Source organism: Rhagoletis zephyria, unplaced genomic scaffold (assembly GCF_001687245.7).
Source record: "Rhagoletis zephyria isolate East Lansing unplaced genomic scaffold, Rhagoletis_zephyria_1.1 Rzeph_scaffold_00021, whole genome shotgun sequence".
NCBI classification, from domain to species: domain Eukaryota; kingdom Metazoa; phylum Arthropoda; class Insecta; order Diptera; family Tephritidae; genus Rhagoletis; species Rhagoletis zephyria.
This window is the reverse complement of record NW_016157105.1, coordinates 422,175-446,634: the sequence shown is the minus strand read 5'-3', so window position 1 is coordinate 446,634 and position 24,460 is coordinate 422,175. Positions and strand designations below refer to the sequence as shown.

Here is a 24,460-nt window from a genome sequence, read left to right as displayed (position 1 = left end):
AGGACATTTAGGTGCTTATAGGAAGGAATGTATAAAAGAGTTTGTAAAAGGGGGCGTGGCACATCCCACAGGCGCGGAATTTTTTATCAGCTATAACTTCGAAACCATAAGTCTGAAGAACTTGAAATTAGGTATGAAGACATATCAATAGTAGGTGCTTAAAGGAGGGTACATATAAACGAGTTTGTAAAAGGGGCCGTGGCACATCCCATAGGCGTGGAATTTTTTATCAGCTATAACTTCGGAACCTTAAGTCCCACGACCTTGAAATTTGGTATGCAGACATATCATTGGTAAGTGCTTATAGGAGGGTACATACAAAGGAGTTTGTTAAAGGGGGCGTGGCATATCCCATAGGCGCGGAATTTTTTATCAGCTATAACTTCGGAACCTTAAGTCCCACGACCTTGAAATTTGGTATGCAGACATATCATTGGTAAGTGCTTATAGGAGGGTACATACAAAGGAGTTTGTTAAAGGGGGCGTGGCATATCCCATAGGCGCGGAATTTTTTATCAGCTATAACTTCGGAACCTTAAGTCCCACGACCTTGAAATTTGGTATGCAGACATATCATTGGTAAGTGCTTATAGGAGGGTACATACAAAGGAGTTTGTTAAAGGGGGCGTGGCATATCCCATAGGCGCGGAATTTTTTATCAGCTATAACTTCGGAACCTTAAGTCCCACGACCTTGAAATTTGGTATGCAGACATATCATTGGTAAGTGCTTATAGGAGGGTACATACAAAGGAGTTTGTTAAAGGGGGCGTGGCATATCCCATAGGCGCGGAATTTTTTATCAGCTATAACTTCGGAACCAAAGTCACGCGAACTGGAAATTTGGTATGCAGTCATATCAATGGTAGGTGTTTATACGAGGGTATGTATAAACGTGTTTGTGAAAGGGGGCGTGGCACATCCCATAGGCGCGGAATTTTTTATCAGCTATAACTTCGGAACCAAAGTCACGCGAACTGGAAATTTGGTATGCAGTCATATCAATGGTAGGTGTTTATACGAGGGTATGTATAAACGTGTTTGTGAAAGGGGGCGTGGCACATCCCATAGGCGCGGAATTTTTTATCAGCTATAACTTCGGAACCATAAGTCTCTCGAACTTGAAATTCGGTATGCAGACATATCAATGCAAAGTGCTTATAGGAGGAGTTTGTAAAAGGGGGCGTGGCACATCCCATAGGCGCGGAATTTTTTATCAGCTATAACTTCGGAACCATAAGTCACACGAACTCAGACGTTTCAATGGTAGGTGCTTTTAGGAGGGTATGCATAAACGAGTTTGTAAAAGGGGGCGTCGCACATCCCATAGGCGTGGAACTTTTAGCTATAACTGCGGAACCTTAGATCCCACCAACTTGAAATTTGGTATGCTTATAGAAGGGTACGTACAAACGTAATTGTAGGTGCGGAATTTTTTATCAGCTATAACTTCGGAACCATAAGTCCCACTAACTTGAAATTTGGTATGCAGACATACCAATGGTAGGTGCTTATAGAAGGATACGTAAAAGCGAGTTTGAAAAGTGGGCGTGGCCCATCCCAATGGCGTGGAATTTTTTATCAGCCATAACTTCGGAACCATAAGTCCCACGAACTTGAAATTTGTAATGCAGACATATCAATGGTAGGTGCTTATACGAGGGTATATATAAACGAGTTTGTAAAAAGGGGCGTTGCACATATCATAGGCGTGGAAATTTTTATCAGCCATAACTTCGGAACCATAAGTCCCATGAACTTGAAATTTGGTATGAAGACATATCAATAGTAGGTGCTTATATGAGGGTATAAATAAATGAGTTTGTAAAAGGGGGCATGGCACGTCCTATAGGCGTGGAATCCTTTATCAGCTATAACTTCGGAACCATAAGTCACATGAACTTTAAATTTGGTATTCAGACATATGTATCTATGGGAGGTGCTCAGAGTAAAGTATTTATAAATGGGTTTGTCAAAGGGGGATATACATATATAGTTATCTACTAGATAACTGGGATATTTAAAACTGTGTTTTTTTTTTAAACCTTACCGTCTTTAGATTATTTTGAAATGGAAATATTAAATCGTTTTTCAATCCCGCGATGCTGTTAAATGAAAAAGAATCATACATAATGAATAAAACTCCTTCCGAATTAAGCATTCTTCCAGAAATGTCCAGCTATACTAAAACAGCCAAGTGAATAGGCAGCTAAACGGAATGTACCGTAGTACACTAATTTTAATTTAGAAATTTGATCGTTACCTTAATCCATCTAATATTAATAATGGAACAAAATTTGTAGTACAAATTATGATAAATATGCATTAGTTAAAGCACAATAAAGCTAAAAGGATGGGTCATAAGAATGAAAAATCTCATATTTGAAAAATCAGTTGTATGGGAGCTATATATTATAGGTTCCGACAAATGATTAATACATTATAAAAATGCACCCACCTACCAAATTTGATCCGGATATCTCGAGAGCTGAGAGACTAGATTGCATACAAACAGACGGACAGACAGACAGACAGACACACGGACAGACGGACAGGCGGACATAGCTAAATCGACTCAGCTCGCCGTTCTGATAATTTAAGTATACATTTTAATGGGTCTATCTCTTCTTATTCTGGTACTACAAACATCGGACCACAGTTATAATACCATTTCATGCTCATGAAAGGTATAAAAAGGGACCGCAGTCGAAAATTTGGAATAACAAATGGGGCGATTTTTGTTCAAAATGTTCACAATATACATATTAAAATATTGTTTTACATTAAAAAGGGCGAAATTTAATATCCACGTTTTCCGATTTTTAAGCTTAGTTTCCAGCTGAAGAAAAATTACAAGAAATATTTTGCATCATTTCTTTCTACTTTGCCATTGCTTTACAGTTCTTGAAGAAATATTTACATACATATTTATTTCTAGAGAGCTGTAAACGGATCAAAAAATTTTAATACACAATTTTTTTTAATTTCTTGAGCGTGTATTGTATATGCTTTATTTGTTTTTTCTGAGAGCTGGTATTATCCCAAATAGGGGTTATGACTAATGTGACCAATCGTACTTCTTTCGGAAGTACAATAGTACTTTTTTTCCCTCTTGTACTTCGCACTTCGAAGTACAGTCAAATGTACTTCTTTGCGATATTTTGTACTTCAGGAGGGAACTTCTGTAATTAGTTAGCGACAATTTTCGGATCGCTATCGCACTTTTTGACGCAAAAACATTTATGTCATGCGTCTAAAATTGTCGCTAACTGGTTACAGAATCTCCCCCCAAGTTCTGTACTTCTCCGACCTTCTGGACTAGCGTCAAATGGCCTGGGCGATAAATTCGTTCAAACCATTAAAGCCGCCGGGGACCAATCGCATCATACCTGCGCAGCTGCAAAGGGCTATGATGGTGTCGTGCGATTGGGTGGATTATATTTATGCAAACTGCGTGAGGACCGGGTACATCCCCAAGGCTTGGAGGTTAGTCAGTGTTGCGTTCCTCTCGAAGGCCGGAAAAGGCTCTCCCCTACGGATTTTAAGCCTATCGTCTCTTCGTTTTTGCTAAAAATGCTTTTGCTAAAATGCTAGAGAGACTGACAGACCTGTACATAAGAAACGCGATTCCTCGTGACTGTCTTTCAAGAGCTCAATATGCTTATTGCAAGAAAAGGTCGGTGAATACCGCCCTTCCGACATTGGGAAAGTGGTCAGAGGAAGCCTTCTCGCATGAAGATTATGCAGTAGGGCCTTCAGCAGTAGGGTTCAAAACCAACTTAATAATGCTTATCCACAGCTTACTTCGTGCCAGAACTGTCGCGGCGGATGAGGGAGCGCCTGCACTCAGCGCAGAGTCAATAGGAGCACTCTATAAGGTGGTGTTCTCTCCCCCCAGCTCTGGATTGCGGTTGTGAACGACCTTCTAGAGGAACTGGAAAAGTGGGCTGTCGGGTGATCGCTTATGTAGATGATGTGGAACTTTTGGTCAAGGGACGATTTCTATACACCCTTTTTGATCTGGCTCAAGGTTACCTGAACCAGGTAACCAGGTGGGCGAACTACGGCGGCTGTCGTAGAAGCCTAACATTGAGGAAAGGGCAGGAAATGTGTCGGTTGCCTTGTACTGCTGTTTAGGAGCTATCGGTAAAAGCTGGGGTCTCTCGCCAAAATTAATTAACTAGCTCTAGAAAACAAGATTTAAGCCTATATTGATTCAAGGAGCCCTAGTCTGGTGGAACTCACTAGAGAAGGTTACACTTGTAACAGGAATAAGCGAAACATTAGGAACCACACCTACACTGGCGCTTAACATACCTATGTTATGCGGATATTGCAGACAGAATTGTCGCAGCACATAAAAAAGGAAAAGATTACGTTTCTCTGTACTGCTTTCAGCTATGAAATAATTGGTCACATTAGTTAAGGCACCTTATAAGAAGTGACATAACCTCAAGCCAAAAATTGGCTTTCTGTCACTGTATAACGAGTGACACAATTCCAAATTTTAAAATTGGAGTTGTGCCACTTGAAGTTTATGTCATGATACCGTGTGAAAATGATTAGCTTGGTGAATATTAAACATACAATAGATGAACTGCATAGGCGAAATGTGAACGAGTTCACACGAAATGAATATAACAATATTGTGAAATTGTGAAATGTGCAGCAGTCTACCGGGTATCCGATCGGATATCCGAATCCGGCTCTTAATTTTTACATTGTATTCGGAATCCGGTTATCCGGCAAAATCTCTATCCGCCACATCTTCACATATAGCCGTCAAGGTCAACTGATTTGCGCAAATTGTCATGCATGGAGAGCACAATCTACAAAAATAATTTGAGGGGAAAATAATGAAGTTTACAAAATGTGATACAAAAGTAAACAAAAGGTTGGATTAACTTTAGAACAATTGTATATGTGCGTTCTGGACGTTACGTTACGGACTTTATTCTTTTTTCCTTTTATTTATTGCGATATTATTGTATTTTATTAAAAGACTAGTAAGCCCGGGCAGACGTTGTCATGCTACACACCTATACATAGGCAGGTTACATGCATCGTAGATATTATGGGTCTTCACATCGAAGCTTGGTACTCGGTAGCTCGGTGTTCGGTAATTTTTTCCCATGCATTTTGTTTGTGTAACACTATTTACACAAACAAAATAAATTAGAAAAAATTACCGGACACCGAGTTACCGAGCTCGGTGTGAAGAGCCATATTGTTTCTTACGTTTCATTTGATATCGAAATTTACAAAATACTTATTGTTATTATTGTCCACTACGTTTGAAAAAAAAAACGATCTCTGGTTACGGTTCAAACATCAGCCAGGGGAATGGATAACATTGTATGTTGTCCAAACGGTACATTCTTTGTTGCTGCTGATGTGCGCATGTTTATGTTTATAAATACATACTACATTATTTTGTTGCTATCCTACCTATTTCTCCCCAACATAAACATACATATGAAGCGTAGCCGCGAATAACATTGGAAAACTCTTGCTTCTGATATGAGCAGTTTGTAGTTAGCTTAAACGAACATAGCCACACGGGAGTTTTAAGAACGTTGCGAGAAGCATAGAAAAAATTTCGATGCAAAAAAATGTTTTTTCTCGGGTTAAAAACTATCCTATCTTTAAAGTTGGAGCCAACAATACAAACCCACAAAAATTTCATTGAAATCGGTTAAGCGGTTTCGGAGATTAGCGTAAACGAACACAGTAACACGGGATTTTTATATATTAGGAAGATATATTAAAACGAATGCCATTTAGAGCTTGGTTTCAAGAAGTATGAATATTCTATGAGAATTTATTCACAAAGATATTAGTTTTTCAGTTGACGAATTCCTAAAATAATTTAAAGAAAAACCAAAGAAAATGTGAAAACTCTTTGTTTCTTTGATTTATAAGTAAAAAGAAAAATTGAATGAGTTTAAAATTATTAAAATGTTTTACAAATAAAGCGAAAAATTTCGCGTTTGTACTTTTCTTCGATTCGAGGCAGTGGCGGACCCGTGGATAGCGTTAGTGAATATTTTTGAAAATTTTGCCGCAAATGGTGCGAATTTATAGTGCATGCGATTTCCATCCCGACCTATTACTAAAGAATGTAACATAGTGCGAACATTTTATATAACATTGCTACCTAGAACTTTAAGTTGATACAAGCCAAACCATTTTCGATCAGTTTAATATTATTTGTCCTTTCGCGTATTAAAAACATGATCATAACGTACGAAACACTAATAGTAATAAAACATAGAAAAATAAGTTCTAATAGATATATGCTTACCTAAGGGATCCACTCGCAAAATTATTTCTGCTTCCACCGCAAAAATTACACAGAGCGATAAAAAAATCACACTTGTCGCTTTTGAATAATTCATTATACTCGCAGAAAAGTACGAGCACAAAAATCACTTGAAAACATTGATAACCAGTTTTCATTGATACTGATACAATACAGAATACAATGAACATCATATCAATACGCCATTATAATTACACATAGTCTAGATATCACTGCCGTTATTCATATTTGTTTCACAATGATATATGTTTTTGATTGATAGGCTAACTTTTAATCATTTTCTCGGAAATTTGGGTTGCGAACCGAAACCAAGTTTTACAATGTTCAGACAGACAGCTAATTCAGCAAATTTTAGTTGCGTAGTTAGTCACATTTTCATATATTAGTAAAATATATCAGCTGGTTGTTTCCATTTTACAAACAGGTTTGTTCCAGTACTTATAATCAGGGCTGCAAACCGGTTTTAAAGCGAACCGGCGCCTTTTTCGTTTTTCGAACCGAACCATGAACCGAACCGTTTTTATTTTGAAATACCAAAACCGAACCAAAAACCAACCCCAAAAATATGGTTTAGTGCGGTTAAAAATGAAAATTCACTTAAGTGTTTTATGGTAAAACTGCTATCTTTTTTTATTTATGGTAACACTGTACGAGGGCCTATGCCTAAGCCAAGATCTTTCGTGTCAATTCAAATGAGTATGCAGTTTTTGCCTTTCGACTATATAGACTTACGACTAGTCCAAACCTTAAAAAAGTGTATTAATTTTTTTTTTTTAACTTCGACTTAGAGCTCAACCAGCCACCGACGCACCCATATAAGCTCCGGCCAAAAGTAGTAACCGTACGTGCGCTGTTCGGCACTTGGGAATGAAGAAATCTGGAAAATGGTAAAATTCAACGCGCTACTACGCCCACAGTTCTTGTGGGCGGAAATAATAAATGTTATCCGATTTTCAAGAAATTCAGAGCATATGCTGGTTTTAACGAGAAAAGAATAAATCTGAAAGATTGTCAAAATCGGTTTACATTATAGTCCAGTAATTCTAGATAAACAGGCCCAAATTAAAGAACATATATATATTCTTTGATGAAATTCGGTGTGCCCTGCTCGTTTAAGCCAGCATTTTCCAACTTTGAAGATAATAAAAAATTTTTATGAAAGCCCCACCTTTTAAACAACTTTTTGTTGCTCCAAGTACTAAATTTTATGAATTTTGGAAAAAATTAACAGGCACATTTATTTTAAGGTTACACGTTCACGCGTCGTATACCTGGAACCATTTTAAGGTAAACTTAGAGGGATTAATATCTTTCGTATGCCTAGCGCGCAGACGAGATTTTATAATTTCATAGTTTTAAACGGCCTAAATACCTTAACTCGCTTAAAAAATAACGAGCTATACCGAAATAGGCACAGAAATAAAATCTAACATCATTAAATTATTTTTCATATTTGTATAAAAGCGCGGGGTGAAACCCGCGGGTATAAGCTAGTATACATATATATTGTATGTTCCTTACGCTTTTATATATACATACTGCAAAAGTATTGGGGCTGATAACTTATCTGTTAACGACTTAACTATAGTTTAAAATAGATAAGTTCACAGTCCTTAATATACTAAATTTATTAAATGACCCAGCAAGTCGATTGACCGTGTATGTTCTTGTGGTGTGATTGTACCAGCATGCTGGTGCCGTGAGTGGTGAAATTAGCTCAATTTTCTAAGTAAAAAGTATTTTGGCGGAAATTTCTTGCACTATATGAGTCAAAGCCGTGTTTGTGGAAGATTACGTTCACGATATTCCACTTGTGAATTTAAAAAAAAAAAAACAATGTTTAACAAAATGCTAGAAAAATTATGAAAATTCAGCTCTAATCATTTCGATCTTTCCTCGACCTCATTTGTAAAGAAATAAATATTGTACCAGCATGCTGACTTGATGGAACCAGCAAGCTGGTGTCGTGTATTTCCCCTTTTATACAAAAAGGTTTTTGGTTGGATAAAATAATAGCTTTTTTTCCAGAGTTTATTGTTTTTATATACCATTACTTATTGACAATATTTACGTGTATACTTATATATGTATATGTAAGTAAAAAAATTTAGCTACCATTTTTAGCCACAGCGACTTTTTTTAGCTCTTTTTTAGCCCTTTTTTTAAAGGAATTTGGCTACCACTAAAATTTATGCGCGGCAACACTGACTGTGAGTCGTAAAGAAAATTCTCATAACAATCAGTTGAATGGGAGATATATGTTATAGTGACCTGATCTTTGTTACTGTAATGATTCTGTTAATAATGAGTGAAAACGGTGAGAATTTCCATGCTCCTAGCTGCATAAATGGAGAAGTTATGGCAAAAAATCTCATATCTGAACAATCAGTCGTATGGAGACTATAGGTTATAGCGACCCGATCCTCGCCATTTTCACTGAAAGTATTCTTTTGATAATGAGTGACAACATTTCAAAATTTCATGTCCCTAGCTACTTAAATGGAGGAGTTATAACGAAAAATCTTAAATCTGAACAATCAGTAGTACGGGAGCTATAGGTTATAGTGACCCGATCTTTGTAATTTTCACCCTAAGTTCTCTGTTGATAATGGGTGGAATTATTGCAAAATTTCATGTTCTTAGCTGCATAAATGGAGAAGTTATAACGAAAAATCTCATATCTGAACAATCAGTTGTATGGGAGCTATATGTTATAGCGGTCCGATTCTTCCGGTTCCGACAAATGATTAATACATTATAAAAATACACTCACCTACCAAATTTCATCCTTATATCTCGAAAACTGAGAGACTAGATTGCATACAAACAGACAGACGGACAGACGGACATGGCTAAATCGACTCAGCTCGACGTTTTGATCATTTAAGTATACATTTTAGTGGGTCTATCTCTTCTTATTCTGGTACTTACAAACATCGAACCAAAGTTATAATACCATTTCATGCTCATGAAAGGTATAATTACGCAAATGACCAAATATCTGATTTGCCACTTGATGACAAATGCCAGTGACAAATATACAAATATTGTTGAGCGGTATTGCCATTTCGTGCTTGTGAACCTTTGTATTTTCCAATTTTGGTTAAATTTTAATATTTAATATAATATTCGTATCCGAAAACTACTGAAAAATATTACGTTATTTGAAAACAAAAATTTTTAAATATTTGTTAAAACTGAACATTTGAAAACATGTACATATACGTATTCGACAGTAGCTGAGTGTGCAGAGAAGAGTGCGACTATTTGTAACCTTCATGAGGTTCCAGGTTCTTATGCCGGCAGACGAACATATTGAAAGTATAATTAATTTCTGAGTATAATTAACTATGAAAAAGCATATTTGAAGTTCAGAATGAAAAATTTCAGAAAACCAACCGGAAAAGTATTCGTTTCACAACCCTTCGTGGCACTTTACTATTCACCTTTCTTTCCGTTTTCAGATCTCTTTCCGCAGTTTTTGCTGGCTATACACATATACATACATGCATATCGTCGTATAAAGTACAAAACCGCGTATCGTCATTCTGCAAAATCGCGTAACTGATATTTGCTGCCAAACATTGAATTTGCTTCCAGAAGCTGTTGGCTCAATCCTTATCCATTCGTCCTGAAATATACTATCCAGAAATGCGATTGCTTTATAAAAAAGAGAACCATTTTGAAATATGAGTGTTTTTACTATCTAGATAATAATTTATGCAACCTCACATAGGCGGCTTTGCATTTTGTTGGTACGCGGTTTTGTACTTTAAACGACGATATACAGATTATTAAAGACGATCTAAATTAAACTGTGTGACAAAAAAAAACGTATATAGTTTTTTCGAGGTTCACACTTATTGTAGGTATATTCAAGCAGTAAAATCTGCATACTCAGAATTTTAAATACACCCTCAAAATCTGGGCTTAAGGTCAAAAACCGCGTTTTTCAAAGGGTGACGCACAGGTATACTTGCACGTAACTTTATTTCTGTTTACCCGGTGAAAAATACGTATTTATGTATGTGATTCAAGATAAGACATTTCGCTGCTTACAACAATGTTTAAATTGATAATTTATCTTAAGAAATGGCAAAGGAATCAGTGATCGGACTTAAAAAAAATTTGTGTGGTAGAATCTAAAAAAAATGTGGTAGATTTCAAAAAAATGTGGTAGATCTCAGGTTTTGGATCAAACTTTGTACAAAAATTAAAAAAAATCTGCAAGATTTCTCCTTAATTGCAAACATTTTAATTAGAATTTAAAATAAAATTAATTTTAGTATAATAAAGTGCAAGATTGAAGTTGATAAAAATTGCGTAGGTTTTGGCAATTTTTTTCCTTTACAGTTTCGAACATATTTTGAAAGATTTCTGCAACCTTGCAGAGCGCTGCCAGCTTTTCTTTTTATCACATCACGATGTAGCGAACAAATGTGGCTCGTTCCAAAAATGCTGCTTGGGATTTGCCGATTTTGACAATTCTCAAGTAAAAGTAAACAACGGTTTAGAAATTTGAGATGCACCGAAATTTGCTAATCCTTTTACAAAAATCGCCGGTTTTTATCATTTTCGCTATTAATTCTTTTTATAAATCATATATTTTGCAATTTAACACAATAAAACCATGTTTGATGTCGAAAAATTGAATATTGAGAAAATTTACTATTTTACAGTTTATTTTATCCTCCCATTCTGCCTGTTGTTAGTGTTTAGTGTTGGACAATTTTTGCTCTTAAAATTAAGAAAATTATGTTGAGCAAAAATAAAACTACTCAAAAACGCGAATATGTGGTAGATTTCAGACCTTGTGTGGTAGGTGTGCTCAAAAAAGAGGCAGATCTACAACAATGTCCGATTTCTTGCTCCGATCACTGAAAGGAATCTTACAGAGTTTATCGATGGCTGAGTGGAAGATCGACCTATCTCGGCAACCAGTTCGAAAACGCCCTATCTCAGAAAAATTTTTAACAACGCGCTATCTCAGAAAACGTTTCAAGAACGCATTGAAAAACGCCCTATCTCATCTGCAGTTTCAGAAACGCCCTATATCAGCTTATTTTCAATGTATTTTCGTTTGAGATAGGGCGTTTTTGAAATGAATTCTGAGATAGGGCGTTATTCAACCAAATTCTGAAATAGGGCGTTTTCAATCAAACTTTGAAGTAGGGCGTTCTTGAAAAATTTTATGAGACAGGGCGTTTTTGAACTGGCTTCCGAGATAGGTCAATCTTCCATTCAGCCATCGATATGCAAAATTTAAATTTTTAACTTTTTTTCATTTTAAATTACGACTTGTCCGACTATTTTGTTAACTAGTATACATACATAGGGTGCCCATTCTCAAGACAAATTAACCATTTATAAATGGTTGTAAACAACGAAATGTTTTCTCTTAAATGGCATATGTAAGTATTTTTCATCGGGCAAACTTTCAAGTTTACCTACATTTTATGCCACAAAAGCTGAGCTAAGGCCAGCAGGACTCTTTCCATCGAAAACGGATCTCGTCCAGAGAAGCGTGCATTTCTGGCTGAATGTTGAATATGATTAATAGATTGGCGAGCCATTTACATCTACATCTTCTTCAATTTCCATTTTATATTGCTTATTATTTATTTTTTGTACACACCAGAGTCTTTCCCTTCAGCTCTACAATAAACATTCAATAAATTTTACAGAAGGTTGGTCTATAATACGAAGAATAGAAACTGAACTCGCAGTTCCACGCAGCTGGAACTATTTGAGATATGACACGCATATTTAATGTTTACTTGTCCTAAGTATAATTTAGCTCGCTTCCTAGATCCTTTTTAAATATCCCTTTTTAAAGTAAACACTCGAAAAATTGTATACTCATAAAATTATGTAGAATTTCAAAGTAAACTTTTTCCACATTTCAAAAGATTTATAAAAATTTAAAGCAATATGATTAAGCCGCCGCTTAAACGTAATTTCAGCGGCCGTACGCGTATCCTTTGGCCGTAACTGTGTGGAGTCGAAGCGACCCCGAAAATGAAATGAAAATGATTCATCGTGCCAAATCAGCGACACGTCAGTCCAGCAATAAACATCGGTCTACGCGCAAGCGCCCTTCAAAACCTATTTGTGAAATAAACTGTGTCTTCACAGCTGTAAATATACAGACATATACATAGATTGCTATATACTTGTAAACTGAAAGTTTAAATAAATAATCAAACATTTTGTGAATTGAATCTAAAAATTTAAAACAAAGTCTTTCCTTGTATCGGAAAAAGTGTGTGTGTGCAAGGTGAGTGCGAAAGGCGACCAGTGGATTTATCCATGGTCCTTCGCAGCCAACCGTGGCCCAGCTCCTAAGAAAATAAAACTTTAAAACTTTAAAATAAAAATAAAACACTCCGTATTCGTACGTCCGCAAAAACACACACATAAAATAATTTGAAGAGTGAAGAAAAGCTATAAACAAAAGTGCACGTATATACATATTCATATACGCAAAAAAAAACCGAGAGAAAACTAAAAATTTTTTGACAAACAAAAAAAAACTGAAACCAAAAATTTGTTTAATTACAAACAAAAAACGTACATGCTTGGGAAAAAATTCGCTAACAATATATAGTAGTGCGTTTTCAAACAACCGACAAACATAAACATTTTTTCTGCGCTGTTTCAAAAAAATAAAATAAATTTTTTTTCCGAAAAACTACTTGCTACATTGACAAGGCGAATCGAGCTACATCAGCCAAGCAGCCATCAATAGTACCAGCATCCACCAACGACATCAGCAGCCATCAACAGCATAAGCGGACAACACCAGACACAAGAAGCCCCCAGGCAAAAAGGAGCAAAATCACATACACATATACATAAATCAAGGAAAGTAGTAAGTAGGCAAATTTTTAATTTCCTTAAAAATTTAAATAATATAACTTTCATATTCTTAAAAGTTATATTATTTCAAATAAATTGCAAATGGACGTACATACCTATATAAAAATACATACATATATGTATATAATTTAATAAAAGGCGTATTTTTTCTCGCCAAAAACGGTTCTAATAAAATTGCGGATATTTTCCTGCCGCCCAAAAATTTCACATCGGCAATTTGCCGCTATTAAAATATTGGTAGAAACATTCCGTTTTCCGGAAAGCGGTATATCTCCACATACCGCCAAACTTATATATATTCTTATATATACCCCAAAATAAATTCCGTTGCAGTTTATATGCCTACTGTGTCCCACTGTGCAAGAACAAAATATTAGCACAGTAAAATCATATACTTTCCTCTGCTTACCAATTTTTGCCGTTGGTCGCATAGTTCGTTGAACTTGGCTAAACAAATTGCCGAAAAACATAAGTGCATTTTTTCCCATACACCATATGTACATACGGTAGCACATATAAACATTTTCACAAGTTGCATTTTCTGCAACTACTCGCTATTAGTTAAGAGAGTCGCTGTTGTTCATCGGACAATACAGTCCACATATACCAAACGCACTCTAGCTTATTTTCATATCTTTCCACCTCGCTCTCCGACTTAAATACTAGCCGTGGGTAACACAGTGCGGCGCCGGGCCATTGCGCTGATACCGAGAGCTGAGTTACTGGCGCCGACACCGATTCTCTGAACTCAGTAACGCAATGGCGCCAGCAACACCGGAACACTCACAACACCAGGCGGCACAAACAACCAGCAAAGAACACACAAAAGCGAAGTGTCACTTGTAAAATGTCCATCACAAGGCGAATTTTTACAAGGTGGTGTTGCTAAAATTAGCCGCTGTCCTTCTGAATGTGAAGATTATGTGTTTGTTGTATTTTTCGGTTTCGAACTTGGGTATACTTGAGTTCTTTTTACCCGACCGATAGCACCTTGTATTAATTTACCTTAGTTCAACACCGGAACACTGACAACACCGGGTGTCGCAAAGAACACCCGAAATAGAAGTGTCTCTTGTTAAATGTGCAGTACAAGGCGAATTTGTACAAGGTGGTGTTGCTAGAATTCGTCGCGGTCTTTCTGAATGTGAAAATGATGGGTTTGTTGTATTTTTGGGTTTTGAACTTGGGTATACTTGAGTTTTTCCTCAACCGCTGCGGCGTGCAGCAATAAAGAAAATGAGCTTTAGCCTGAAGAGGCGCAATTGCGCCAACACACTGTGCTGATTCCGATAGTGGCGCTGGAGCTAGTGTGTCAGCGCCAAAAAATTTGCGCCGTTACCCAGGCCTATTAAATACGTTCGGTACCAAGAACTCACCTCAGCGGTGAGCGGCTCTTTACGTACATATTATCATATCCACACAGTGTTGCCAAACATGGGCTTTTCCTACCAAAACTGGTAGGTTTTTTTCCATTTGGTAGATTGGGGACTACGAGTAATAGTTATTTGAGAAAAATAAAAAATATGTATCACCAAACATTTTAGCAATTTTTTTACATGAATATTTCACCGGTGCGTTCGTATAACGGCGGCCGCAAACATGATTCCTCAGTACAAACGTATACCCTTATTATTGCCAATATACAATACGAACATCCATATATACTTTTTGGCGTACTTGGACCAAGATTCCAGGAAAGTCTGCCAATGGGCTTGTACCCAACCATATTCTTCGCAACCGAAGTCTGTGTTCGCGAATTTTATCGTAGAAGGCAAATAAGGCCAGAATAAATATTATGACAGATATTCAGTCAGCGTTAGAAGCCTTACAGTCTTTTCAAACGACATCAAGGCTTGTGAACTATTGAACCACCTGGGGGCCCACAATAGCGTACCGCTGTGGAGGGTTCAGGGACATGAAGGGTTTGAAGGCAACGAAAGGACTGACTGTCTTGCAAAGAGTGGAGCCCAAATGCGTTTGCATGGTTCCGAGCCTTTCTAAGGTACAACTAAAGAATACACTGCAGACCTACTTAGGAGCTAGCTGGGAATTGCTGCACACTGGCGGAAGTCGAAGCGAATAAGACAATCAAAGAGATTCACAACTTTTCAGGAGGAACTCCGAAAGATATTTTGATCTTAAAACTCTTACTGGCTACCTGCCAGCACACTGCAAGTTAAGGTACCGATTGAATTAAAGGGTATTTCTGTAGAGACTGACTGTAGGTTTTGTAGGCCGGTGAAGGAAACCCCCCTGTCCACGAAGCATGAATAGTAGATTGATGCACCTTGGAGACGGATTGCCTTCTCCATCTACAATTTGGAACATGGCATCATCCAAATTGCTGAGCTTTTTAAAAAGCCTAAGTTTGGAGCGATTACAATTAGGATATATATATTGCAAAGCGGGTATCTCCGACGTAATAATAATAATATAGTCACTTGACACGAATAAAGATGCTAGACTGTTTTGACGGCGAAAAAGGATGCGAGAAAAAATTTGCGAAAAAAGACACGTAAACATGGATTCAACATCATTCCGCAAAAAACTCTTTGGGGAATTCGTATACTCACAAACATAGTTGACCGCGAAAATAAGTCTTCTTCGTCTTTCTTCGCCGTCAAAGAGGTTAACGCGTATTTCTTTGCCCTCGCCTATATTAAGAGTACTTCTTCGCCGAAATTTTTTCTACGCGTCTTTTTTCGCTGTCAACTTTTGAGCTCTTGTCTTTATTCGTATCTAATGACGATATGTATGTATGTACAGTAAAATGAATCGTTATACGAAGTTAATTTGTTTTTATTGTACTAGCTGTGTTTTAGTTTTACTAAATGTTATGTTAGCTATGTTTTTAATAAATTTGACATTGAAAAAAAATATTAGAACCCAAAAAACTGTTTGGTAGGTTTTGGTTGGTTATGGTAGGAAATTTTGGTAGGAAAAAAAATGTGTCTGTGGCAACGCTGTATCCACATGTGCATTCCGGCACACATACATACATACGCACTGTAATCAAAACAAACTTTCTGTTTTTTCGTACTTCTTAACTCACCACTGCTGTGACAAAGCATAGCTTAGCCATATACTCGGTTCATACGTACTACGTACTTTTTTAAATTCCACATATTCTGCACATTTTTACATACGTGCTAACAAAGAATATTATCACACGAATATTATCTATAACGCGATAAGTGAGTTCAAGATATCAGATACACGCAACCCAGTACGGAAAGCTCCCGAATTGCATTTGTTTAGATAGTGATAAATAACCAATACTTTTTCAGTATTTACATAATTATTTATACCACATTAAATATTTATACATACGTATATGTCAGCACGTATATAACAGTGAAAAATGTTTGTGATTTTATTTCTCTTTCAAAAAATTTTTTCAAATCCATATTCCGCGGATTTAATTGGGACGCTCCGTTTTCCACGTTAAAAAAAGTCCTGAACAAAAAATTAAAGCAAATATAATTTCACGAAATTTGCAAGAAACAAAAACACAAACACCGCCACAAAATCTTAAAATTTTTTTCCTGATTCTCTGTGGCACAAAGTGCTATTTTTCCGTTTGACACAAATTTTCTTATTTTTTGCGAAAGATATCTGGGTGGTAATCAGCTATTTTTAATCAAATCTTCTATTAATTTATATACGTCTGACCTTCCACGACATTCAAAATGCCACTTGGACACAGTCCACCAAAAGTTTCTGAAATTGAGACAAAGTCAAAAGGTGCTTCACAAGAAGCTACCGGCGGTAAGAGGGAACCCTCAACGCGCCCGAAATCTGAAACTTTTGACCCATCCGCTCAAAAGTTGATAGCGGAAAGTGACAGTATCATGAGGTACTGTGCAAAATTCAGTGATGCACCAATACAAGACCACACTGAATCCTATCTCATGATAAAAGACAATTCACTAGATGATTGTTGGGCACGGCTTCAGTCCGCCTACTATTTGGTATTTGAAAAGCCAGATGACAGCCTACCCGAAAATTTTAAGACTTCGGTAGAAGGCAAGTACTTCACTTGCCTTGAATTATATGAGGACGAGCACACCTAAAAAGTTAAACATTCTAATAATAGAAATATTAACAAAAACCAACAACCACATGATCAAGTGAATTGCAGCGGAATAGCTGCGCTTGATTGTAGTTGGCTTAGCAAAGTGAAATAGTGGAAAATAAGCAACAAGAATTAACAAGACAAACTTAGCACAGTGCGTAGGCAACTGGCTGAGTCAGTGGTGATCGTCGGTTCGAATCCTACTGAAAGAAGTCTGATGAGGAAATGTGGTGATTTCCGAAATAGCTATCACTTCTACCATTTTTTCAAATTATTGTTGCTTTTCCACAATAAGTTTTCACTTAAAACGGCCTCAAGCTCATAAAAATTGTTCAATATAATTGTTATAAGGCCATAAAAATAACAAAATAAATGAGGTGACCAAAGCTAAAAAGCTGGCTGCAAACATCAATCAACAACTGTCTGTCAGTTCTTAATTCCCAAGACGTCCAGACAGACAGTTGGGATTCCATATTGGTGTAGATATGTTCATCCAAATAGCCCGAAACCACACTGTCACTTTGGGAACAATCTCTCTCTCCTCGAAGAGATTTACCCTCATGGTCACAAATGGACGATTTTCTTACTTCAAGATACGAAGTAGTGAAACACTTAACCGGCTTTATCCAAGCCAAAATAAACAAAAACCAGTCGCTCATCAAAATGCTGCTCAAAACAGGTGCTCAAACAGCTGTGCAAAAACTGCCTTGGTAATACCCATAGCACTAATGAGTGTCCGAGCAAGTGGTCATGTACACATTGCCATCAACGGCATCTCTCCCTGCTGCACATGAATCCTAAACCACAATCTCGACACTCCAGTGCGCGAGCGAATGAAACCGCCGCACAACACACTACTGCCAAGTCGACACCTCCCGCTTGGCAAGCGGAGTTAAGCTCCAATTCCAGCGAGCAACCGTGCTGTTCCAAACAAGGACAAATACAATCATTGCACACCGACAATGATAGCAAAATTCTCCTTCCAACTGCCATGGTCGCGGTTGAACACCGCGGTTGTTTCAACTTAGAGCTTTAATTGATCAAGGCTCACAGAGAACTTTCATTTCCTCGAAAATTCAGAAACGGTTGAAACTAACATTCGAACATTCCAAGTTCGAAATTTCTGGCATGGGTGGACACGTAGTACAAAGCTCCTCAAAGCTTTGTCCACTCACATTGGCTGCACCCAAAACCATGCAACGGATAAACACACAGGTTATCGTGTTACCTCAGCTCACGAGCAACATGCCTACATTCACCATTAGCCCTGAAAACTGGCAGCATTTAAGATCCTTGAACTTTCTGACCCCAGCTGTCACATACCAGCTCACACTGATATGGTAATCGGCAGCAATATACTGCCACAGATCCTGCTGGAAGGTATACAAAAGATTTGCGACACTATACTTGCGCAAAGAACAATATTTTGCTGGATTTTCAGTGGTCCAATAACCAAAAATGTGATGGCATTTTCGACACAAGTAGAAGAGTGCTCGAATGGAACTCTCAGCTCTCAGCTTTAAAAGTTTTGGGAAGAGGAGGAGATTCCACAACCTCCACAAATTTCACCTGAAGATCAGGCATGTGAGCATATATATGCAACAACAACGACTCGTGCCCCAAACGGTCGATACATTGTGCGACTTCCATTCAAGGAAGAATTTCCAAAAAAAACTGTCTCTAGACCACTCTCGGTCTGTTGCACTCCAGCAGTTTTTCNACTGCCTTGGTAATACCCATAGCACTAATGAGTGTCCGAGCAAGTGGTCATGTACACATTGCCATCAACGGCATCTCTCCCTGCTGCACATGAATCCTAAACCACAATCTCGACACTCCAGTGCGCGAGCGAATGAAACCGCCGCACAACACACTACTGCCAAGTCGACACCTCCCGCTTGGCAAGCGGAGTTAAGCTCCAATTCCAGCGAGCAACCGTGCTGTTCCAAACAAGGACAAATACAATCATTGCACACCGACAATGATAGCAAAATTCTCCTTCCAACTGCCATGGTCGCGGTTGAACACCGCGGTTGTTTCAACTTAGAGCTTTAATTGATCAAGGCTCACAGAGAACTTTCATTTCCTCGAAAATTCAGAAACGGTTGAAACTAACATTCGAACATTCCAAGTTCGAAATTTCTGGCATGGGTGGACACGTAGTACAAAGCTCCTCAAAGCTTTGTCCACTCACATTGGCTGCACCCAAAACCATGCAACGGATAAACACACAGGTTATCGTGTTACCTCAGCTCACGAGCAACATGCCTACATTCACCATTAGCCCTGAAAACTGGCAGCATTTAAGATCCTTGAACTTTCTGACCCCAGCTGTCACATACCAGCTCACACTGATATGGTAATCGGCAGCAATATACTGCCACAGATCCTGCTGGAAGGTATACAAAAGATTTGCGACACTATACTTGCGCAAAGAACAATATTTTGCTGGATTTTCAGTGGTCCAATAACCAAAAATGTGATGGCATTTTCGACACAAGTAGAAGAGTGCTCGAATGGAACTCTCAGCTCTCAGCTTTAAAAGTTTTGGGAAGAGGAGGAGATTCCACAACCTCCACAAATTTCACCTGAAGATCAGGCATGTGAGCATATATATGCAACAACAACGACTCGTGCCCCAAACGGTCGATACATTGTGCGACTTCCATTCAAGGAAGAATTTCCAAAAAAACTGTCTCTAGACCACTCTCGGTCTGTTGCACTCCAGCAGTTTTTCAGCATGGAGCGATCGCTCCAGAAAAAAGGAGACTTAGGCACAATGTACAACAATGTGTTGGAAGAATACCTCGACCTCGGTCACACGAAGCCATGCGAAATAATAGCTAATGGCAAATACTTTTCGTTCTACTTGCCACATCATGAGGTCGTCAAATCAGATAAGGTGACCACCAAAGTTCGCGTGGTATTCGACGCCTCAAAAATATCTGGTTCAGGAAAATCCCTGAATGACGTTTTGCACACTGGTCCCACACTCCAGCCAGATCTCATACTGCTCATTCTGCAGAAAAAATGTGTCGTCAAATACTCATCCACGAGGACGATAAAGATTTTCAGCGAACCTTGTTTCGCACGTCGGCTGACTCCCCTGTCACCGATTATAATCTTAAAACCGTAACGTTCGGCGTCAATTGTGCACCATACCTCGCTATCCGTACCCTTCGTCAATTAGCAAATGATACGATAGCGACATTTCCCTTGGCTGCCACAATACTTAAAACCGAAACGTATGTGGATGACATCCTATCCGGAAGTCATGATATTGACAACGTCACTGAATCACTCGTTCAAGTGATCAAAGCGCTGAAGTAAGCTGGTTTCATANGAGGACGATAAAGATTTTCAGCGAACCTTGTTTCGCACGTCGGCTGACTCCCCTGTCACCGATTATAATCTTAAAACCGTAACGTTCGGCGTCAATTGTGCACCATACCTCGCTATCCGTACCTTTCGTCAATTAGCAAATGATACGATAGCGACATTTCCCTTGGCTGCCACAATACTTAAAACCGAAACGTATGTGGATGACATCCTATCCGGAAGTCATGATATTGACAACGTCACTGAATCACTCGTTCAAGTGATCAAAGCGCTGAAGTAAGCTGGTTTCATACTTAAGAAACTAACGGCCAATCATCATTTTAGAAAAATTTCCAAAGGAGTATCTTCTCGACTCCAACTTTTTGAAATTTGAGAGCGCTTTCACAACCAAAACTCTTGGTATACAATGGAATGCAATCACCGATAAGTTTTCCTACACCATTCTGCCTGCATCGACATCGAATGCCGTCACAAAGCGACAAATCTTATCCTCTGTCGCAAAACTTTTTGATCCCGCAGGATGGCTGTCGCCAGTGATGGTTCAAGCAAAGATTCTGCTTCAAGAACTTTGGCTCGATGGCGTTGATTGGGACGAATGTGCCAAACCCATAGCTTTAGCAAAATGGCAACAGTTCGCAGAAAATTTGCCAGCCATATGCCACATCGAAATCCCTCGATGGGTTAACTTCACTCCGGGGCAAGACACCCAAATCCGCGGGTTTTGCGATGCCTCGGAAAAAGAATATTGCGCTGCGATTTACATCCGCGTAAATGCCAGTGTTTCGTATGCGATTAAATGATTCCGGATGGAAGTTGGTCGGATATGAATAATATTCTTAATCAATACTCGTGGACAATGAAAATAAAAAACACGACCAGTTGACCAAGTATACCTTTTGCTATGCTTTATTTCCTCATTTGTTATTTTAGGGATTACAGAAAGCCCAAGAGTGTTTGTAAAGTATCGAAATCGATAAACATGCAGCATTACACTGCGTCTACACTATGGCAATTAGATAGAGAAAATCACTATCCTTACACTATATCTGCAGTGACTATTTATGAATTTAAATCTGAATTTAACATTCTCCCGCCGATGACGGTTACATTACTTTGCTGTTTATACAGTGTAGATATATACTAATAAGCTGCTATGATTTCGTGGTGACATTTGTCGGCAAGTGCGTACGAGTGATTCGAAATGGACGGCTGTAAGTAAAGTGATCGAAAATGCAAATTGTGGGCTAAATATCATTTGGTGTAGGAACTACATATAATTTTGTGATCGGTCTTTTGAGTACGTTCTGAGATTCTCGAATTGTAGCACAGCGAATGAGACCATCGTCACCTGGGTGAAGATCAATGATGTGACCCAAAGGCCATTGATTTATTGGGAACCTTTCGTCCTTGATGATGACTAAATCATGTTTTTTGACGTTAGGCTATCGACTAGGACATTTGGTACGAATTTGCATGCTTGAGAGAATGTCGCTACGAAATCGAGTCCAAAAATTCTGCACTAATTGTTCCATGAGCTGATGTCTCTTAACTGGATTTTCAAATATTGGTGGTTGTGGTCGAGCAAGTAAATGTCCGGGTGTTAGAGCAGTGAGATCATTTAAGCAGTGTCGCTGGTTGGCGATATTGGGCGTGAATTTAGAACCGCCTCGATGCGCTACAGTACGGTTGAAAATTCTTCGAAAGTTAATTTTGTGATACCAATGATTCATGCTAAATGGAATTTCATGGACTTGACGGCCGTCTCTGCTAGTCCATTGAAGTGCGGTGCTGCAGGTGGACTAAAGTGCCATTGAATATTGCGAGTTACTAAATGCGGAATGACATCTGCCTGGATCGTTGCCTCAAATTCCTCTTTTGAACGTTTAAGGATATTCGCTGCTCCAATGAAATTTGTTCCACAATCACTACAAAGGTCATGACATAGGCCGCGAGTTGAAATAAATTGCTCAAAGGCATGTAAAATTGTTCGTGTGGATAAATCTCCTACTGCTTCCAAGTGAACGGATTTGGTTGCCATGCATGTAAATATGGCTACATATCCTTTATACGAAGATTGACCTCGACACTTTGATGCACGGATGCTATACGGCCCAGCATAATCAATAATAGTTGCAGCAAATGGTCTTGATTGATAATTAACGCGATGAAACGGCAAAGAACCCATTCATTGATTAGAAAGAGTTGGCTTGTTTTTAAAGCATCGACCACATTTATGGATGAAATGACGTACAAAATTTCGAATGTTGAGAATCTAATAACGTTGACGAATTTGATTAACGGTGACCAAGGGACCTCCATGGAGTGTTTGCTTGTGATAAAAATCATCAATTAAAAAAACTATTCGATGATTCGTTGGCAAAATGATTGGAAACTTCTCATCATATGATATGTATGCGTTATGTAATCGACCATTTACTCGAAGAATTCCCTTTTTGTCTAAAACGGGTTCAATCAACGGGCATACCAGTTTGCTTGATTTTGAAAGTGGTTGTTTTCATAGTAAAGAATTGAGTTCAGAATAAAAATATTCCCCTTGTATCCATCGTATGATATACAATTCAGCCTTTTCCAATTCTTGAACGGACGGTGGTGCAATTTTGGAAATTTTTCCTTTTATTGAATCTTTCGAAACTGGCATTTTTGGTTGTTTCGAGTGTATGGCATTGAGTAGCCGTTGGACATAACGAAAAAAATATGCGATACTATAACGAAGACGATTGAAATTTGAAAATCGATTAATAATGGAATCAAGACTATTGACGGGCTTGATGGTGGCATGTATAGATTATAATTTTGACCGAAGCTCCTGCGGATCGTCACCGATAACGTTGAACGGAGAATGTGGTTATTTTTCAGAAGGCAGGGAAAGCCAATTCGGACCTTTCCACCATAATTCCGCCAGTAATTGTTCAACGGATAAACCGCGGCTATTACAATCAGCCGGCGATACTACGATACGCAAATAAATTGATGTTGAATAAGCCCTTTGTGAGCTGTCGCAGAATACATGCAATTCACTACACTGGTTTTCACTTGTTGTTTGTACCCAACGGGGAATTTTAATTTCGTTGAGATATTTAAGCTGGTGAATCATTTCATTGCAGTTCGAATTTAATTTTGATGGCAATGTTTCGTCCCAATCAATGTTCCGCTCCCAAAGTGTTGTAAGAAGCAATTTTGCTTTAGTGACAAATATATTGATCCACCCTAATGGATCAAAGAGACGACCGATGAGAGAGAGTACCGTTCGTTTGGTATGAGGAGCCTCATCGCTCGAATTAAAGAAACGCGTTGTATCTTGATTGCGATATTCGAGTGGAATATGATGAATAATTTCCGAGGAATTGCTAGCCCATTTTCGTAGTTCGAAACCAGCACCCCAGCATTCGAATAATTTGGTTAGTTAATTCAATCGTTAACTCAATTGTTTCGCTTCCCGAAGTAACATCATCAACGTACGTTTAATTAGTAATTGCTGTGTAGGCAAACGGATACTGTTTTCGCTCCAGTTTAGCTAATGTTTGTAATGTTTTTATTGCCAAAAATGGTGAGGGCTTGAGTCCGAATGTGACCGTTTGGAGAGAATATGTCTTGATCTGGATGTTGTCTTCCCAAATGAGCTGTTGATATTTTGTGTCGTCAGCATAAACATCAATACAGCGATACATTTTCTCAATGTCTGCAACAAAAACAAATTTATGAGTTCGCCAATTTAAAATAATCGAAACAATATCAGATTGCAGCGAGGGGCCTGTCGTAAGCACATCATTAAGAGAGTTTCCGTTTGATGAGGGTGCTGATCCATCGAAGACTTGTCGTAGTTTT

The 24,460-nt window shown here is 38.2% G+C and overlaps 1 protein-coding gene across 4 annotated transcripts in view; it reads right to left on the bottom strand.

The window, feature by feature from the left end:
* Positions 1-24,460, bottom strand: part of LOC108362068 (uncharacterized) — a 608,307-nt gene that overhangs the window by 483,916 nt on the left and 99,931 nt on the right. For 3 of the 4 annotated variants that reach the window (XM_017614908.1, XM_017614923.1, XM_017614933.1), the window contains exon 1: positions 6,304-6,844. In XM_017614908.1, the coding sequence (XP_017470397.1) occupies positions 6,304-6,397 (94 nt within the window). In that variant the 5' untranslated portion in view covers positions 6,398-6,844. Of the gene's footprint in view, positions 1-6,303; positions 6,845-24,460 lie in introns of those variants that run through there. The other variant, XM_017614914.1, reaches the window with a different exon arrangement.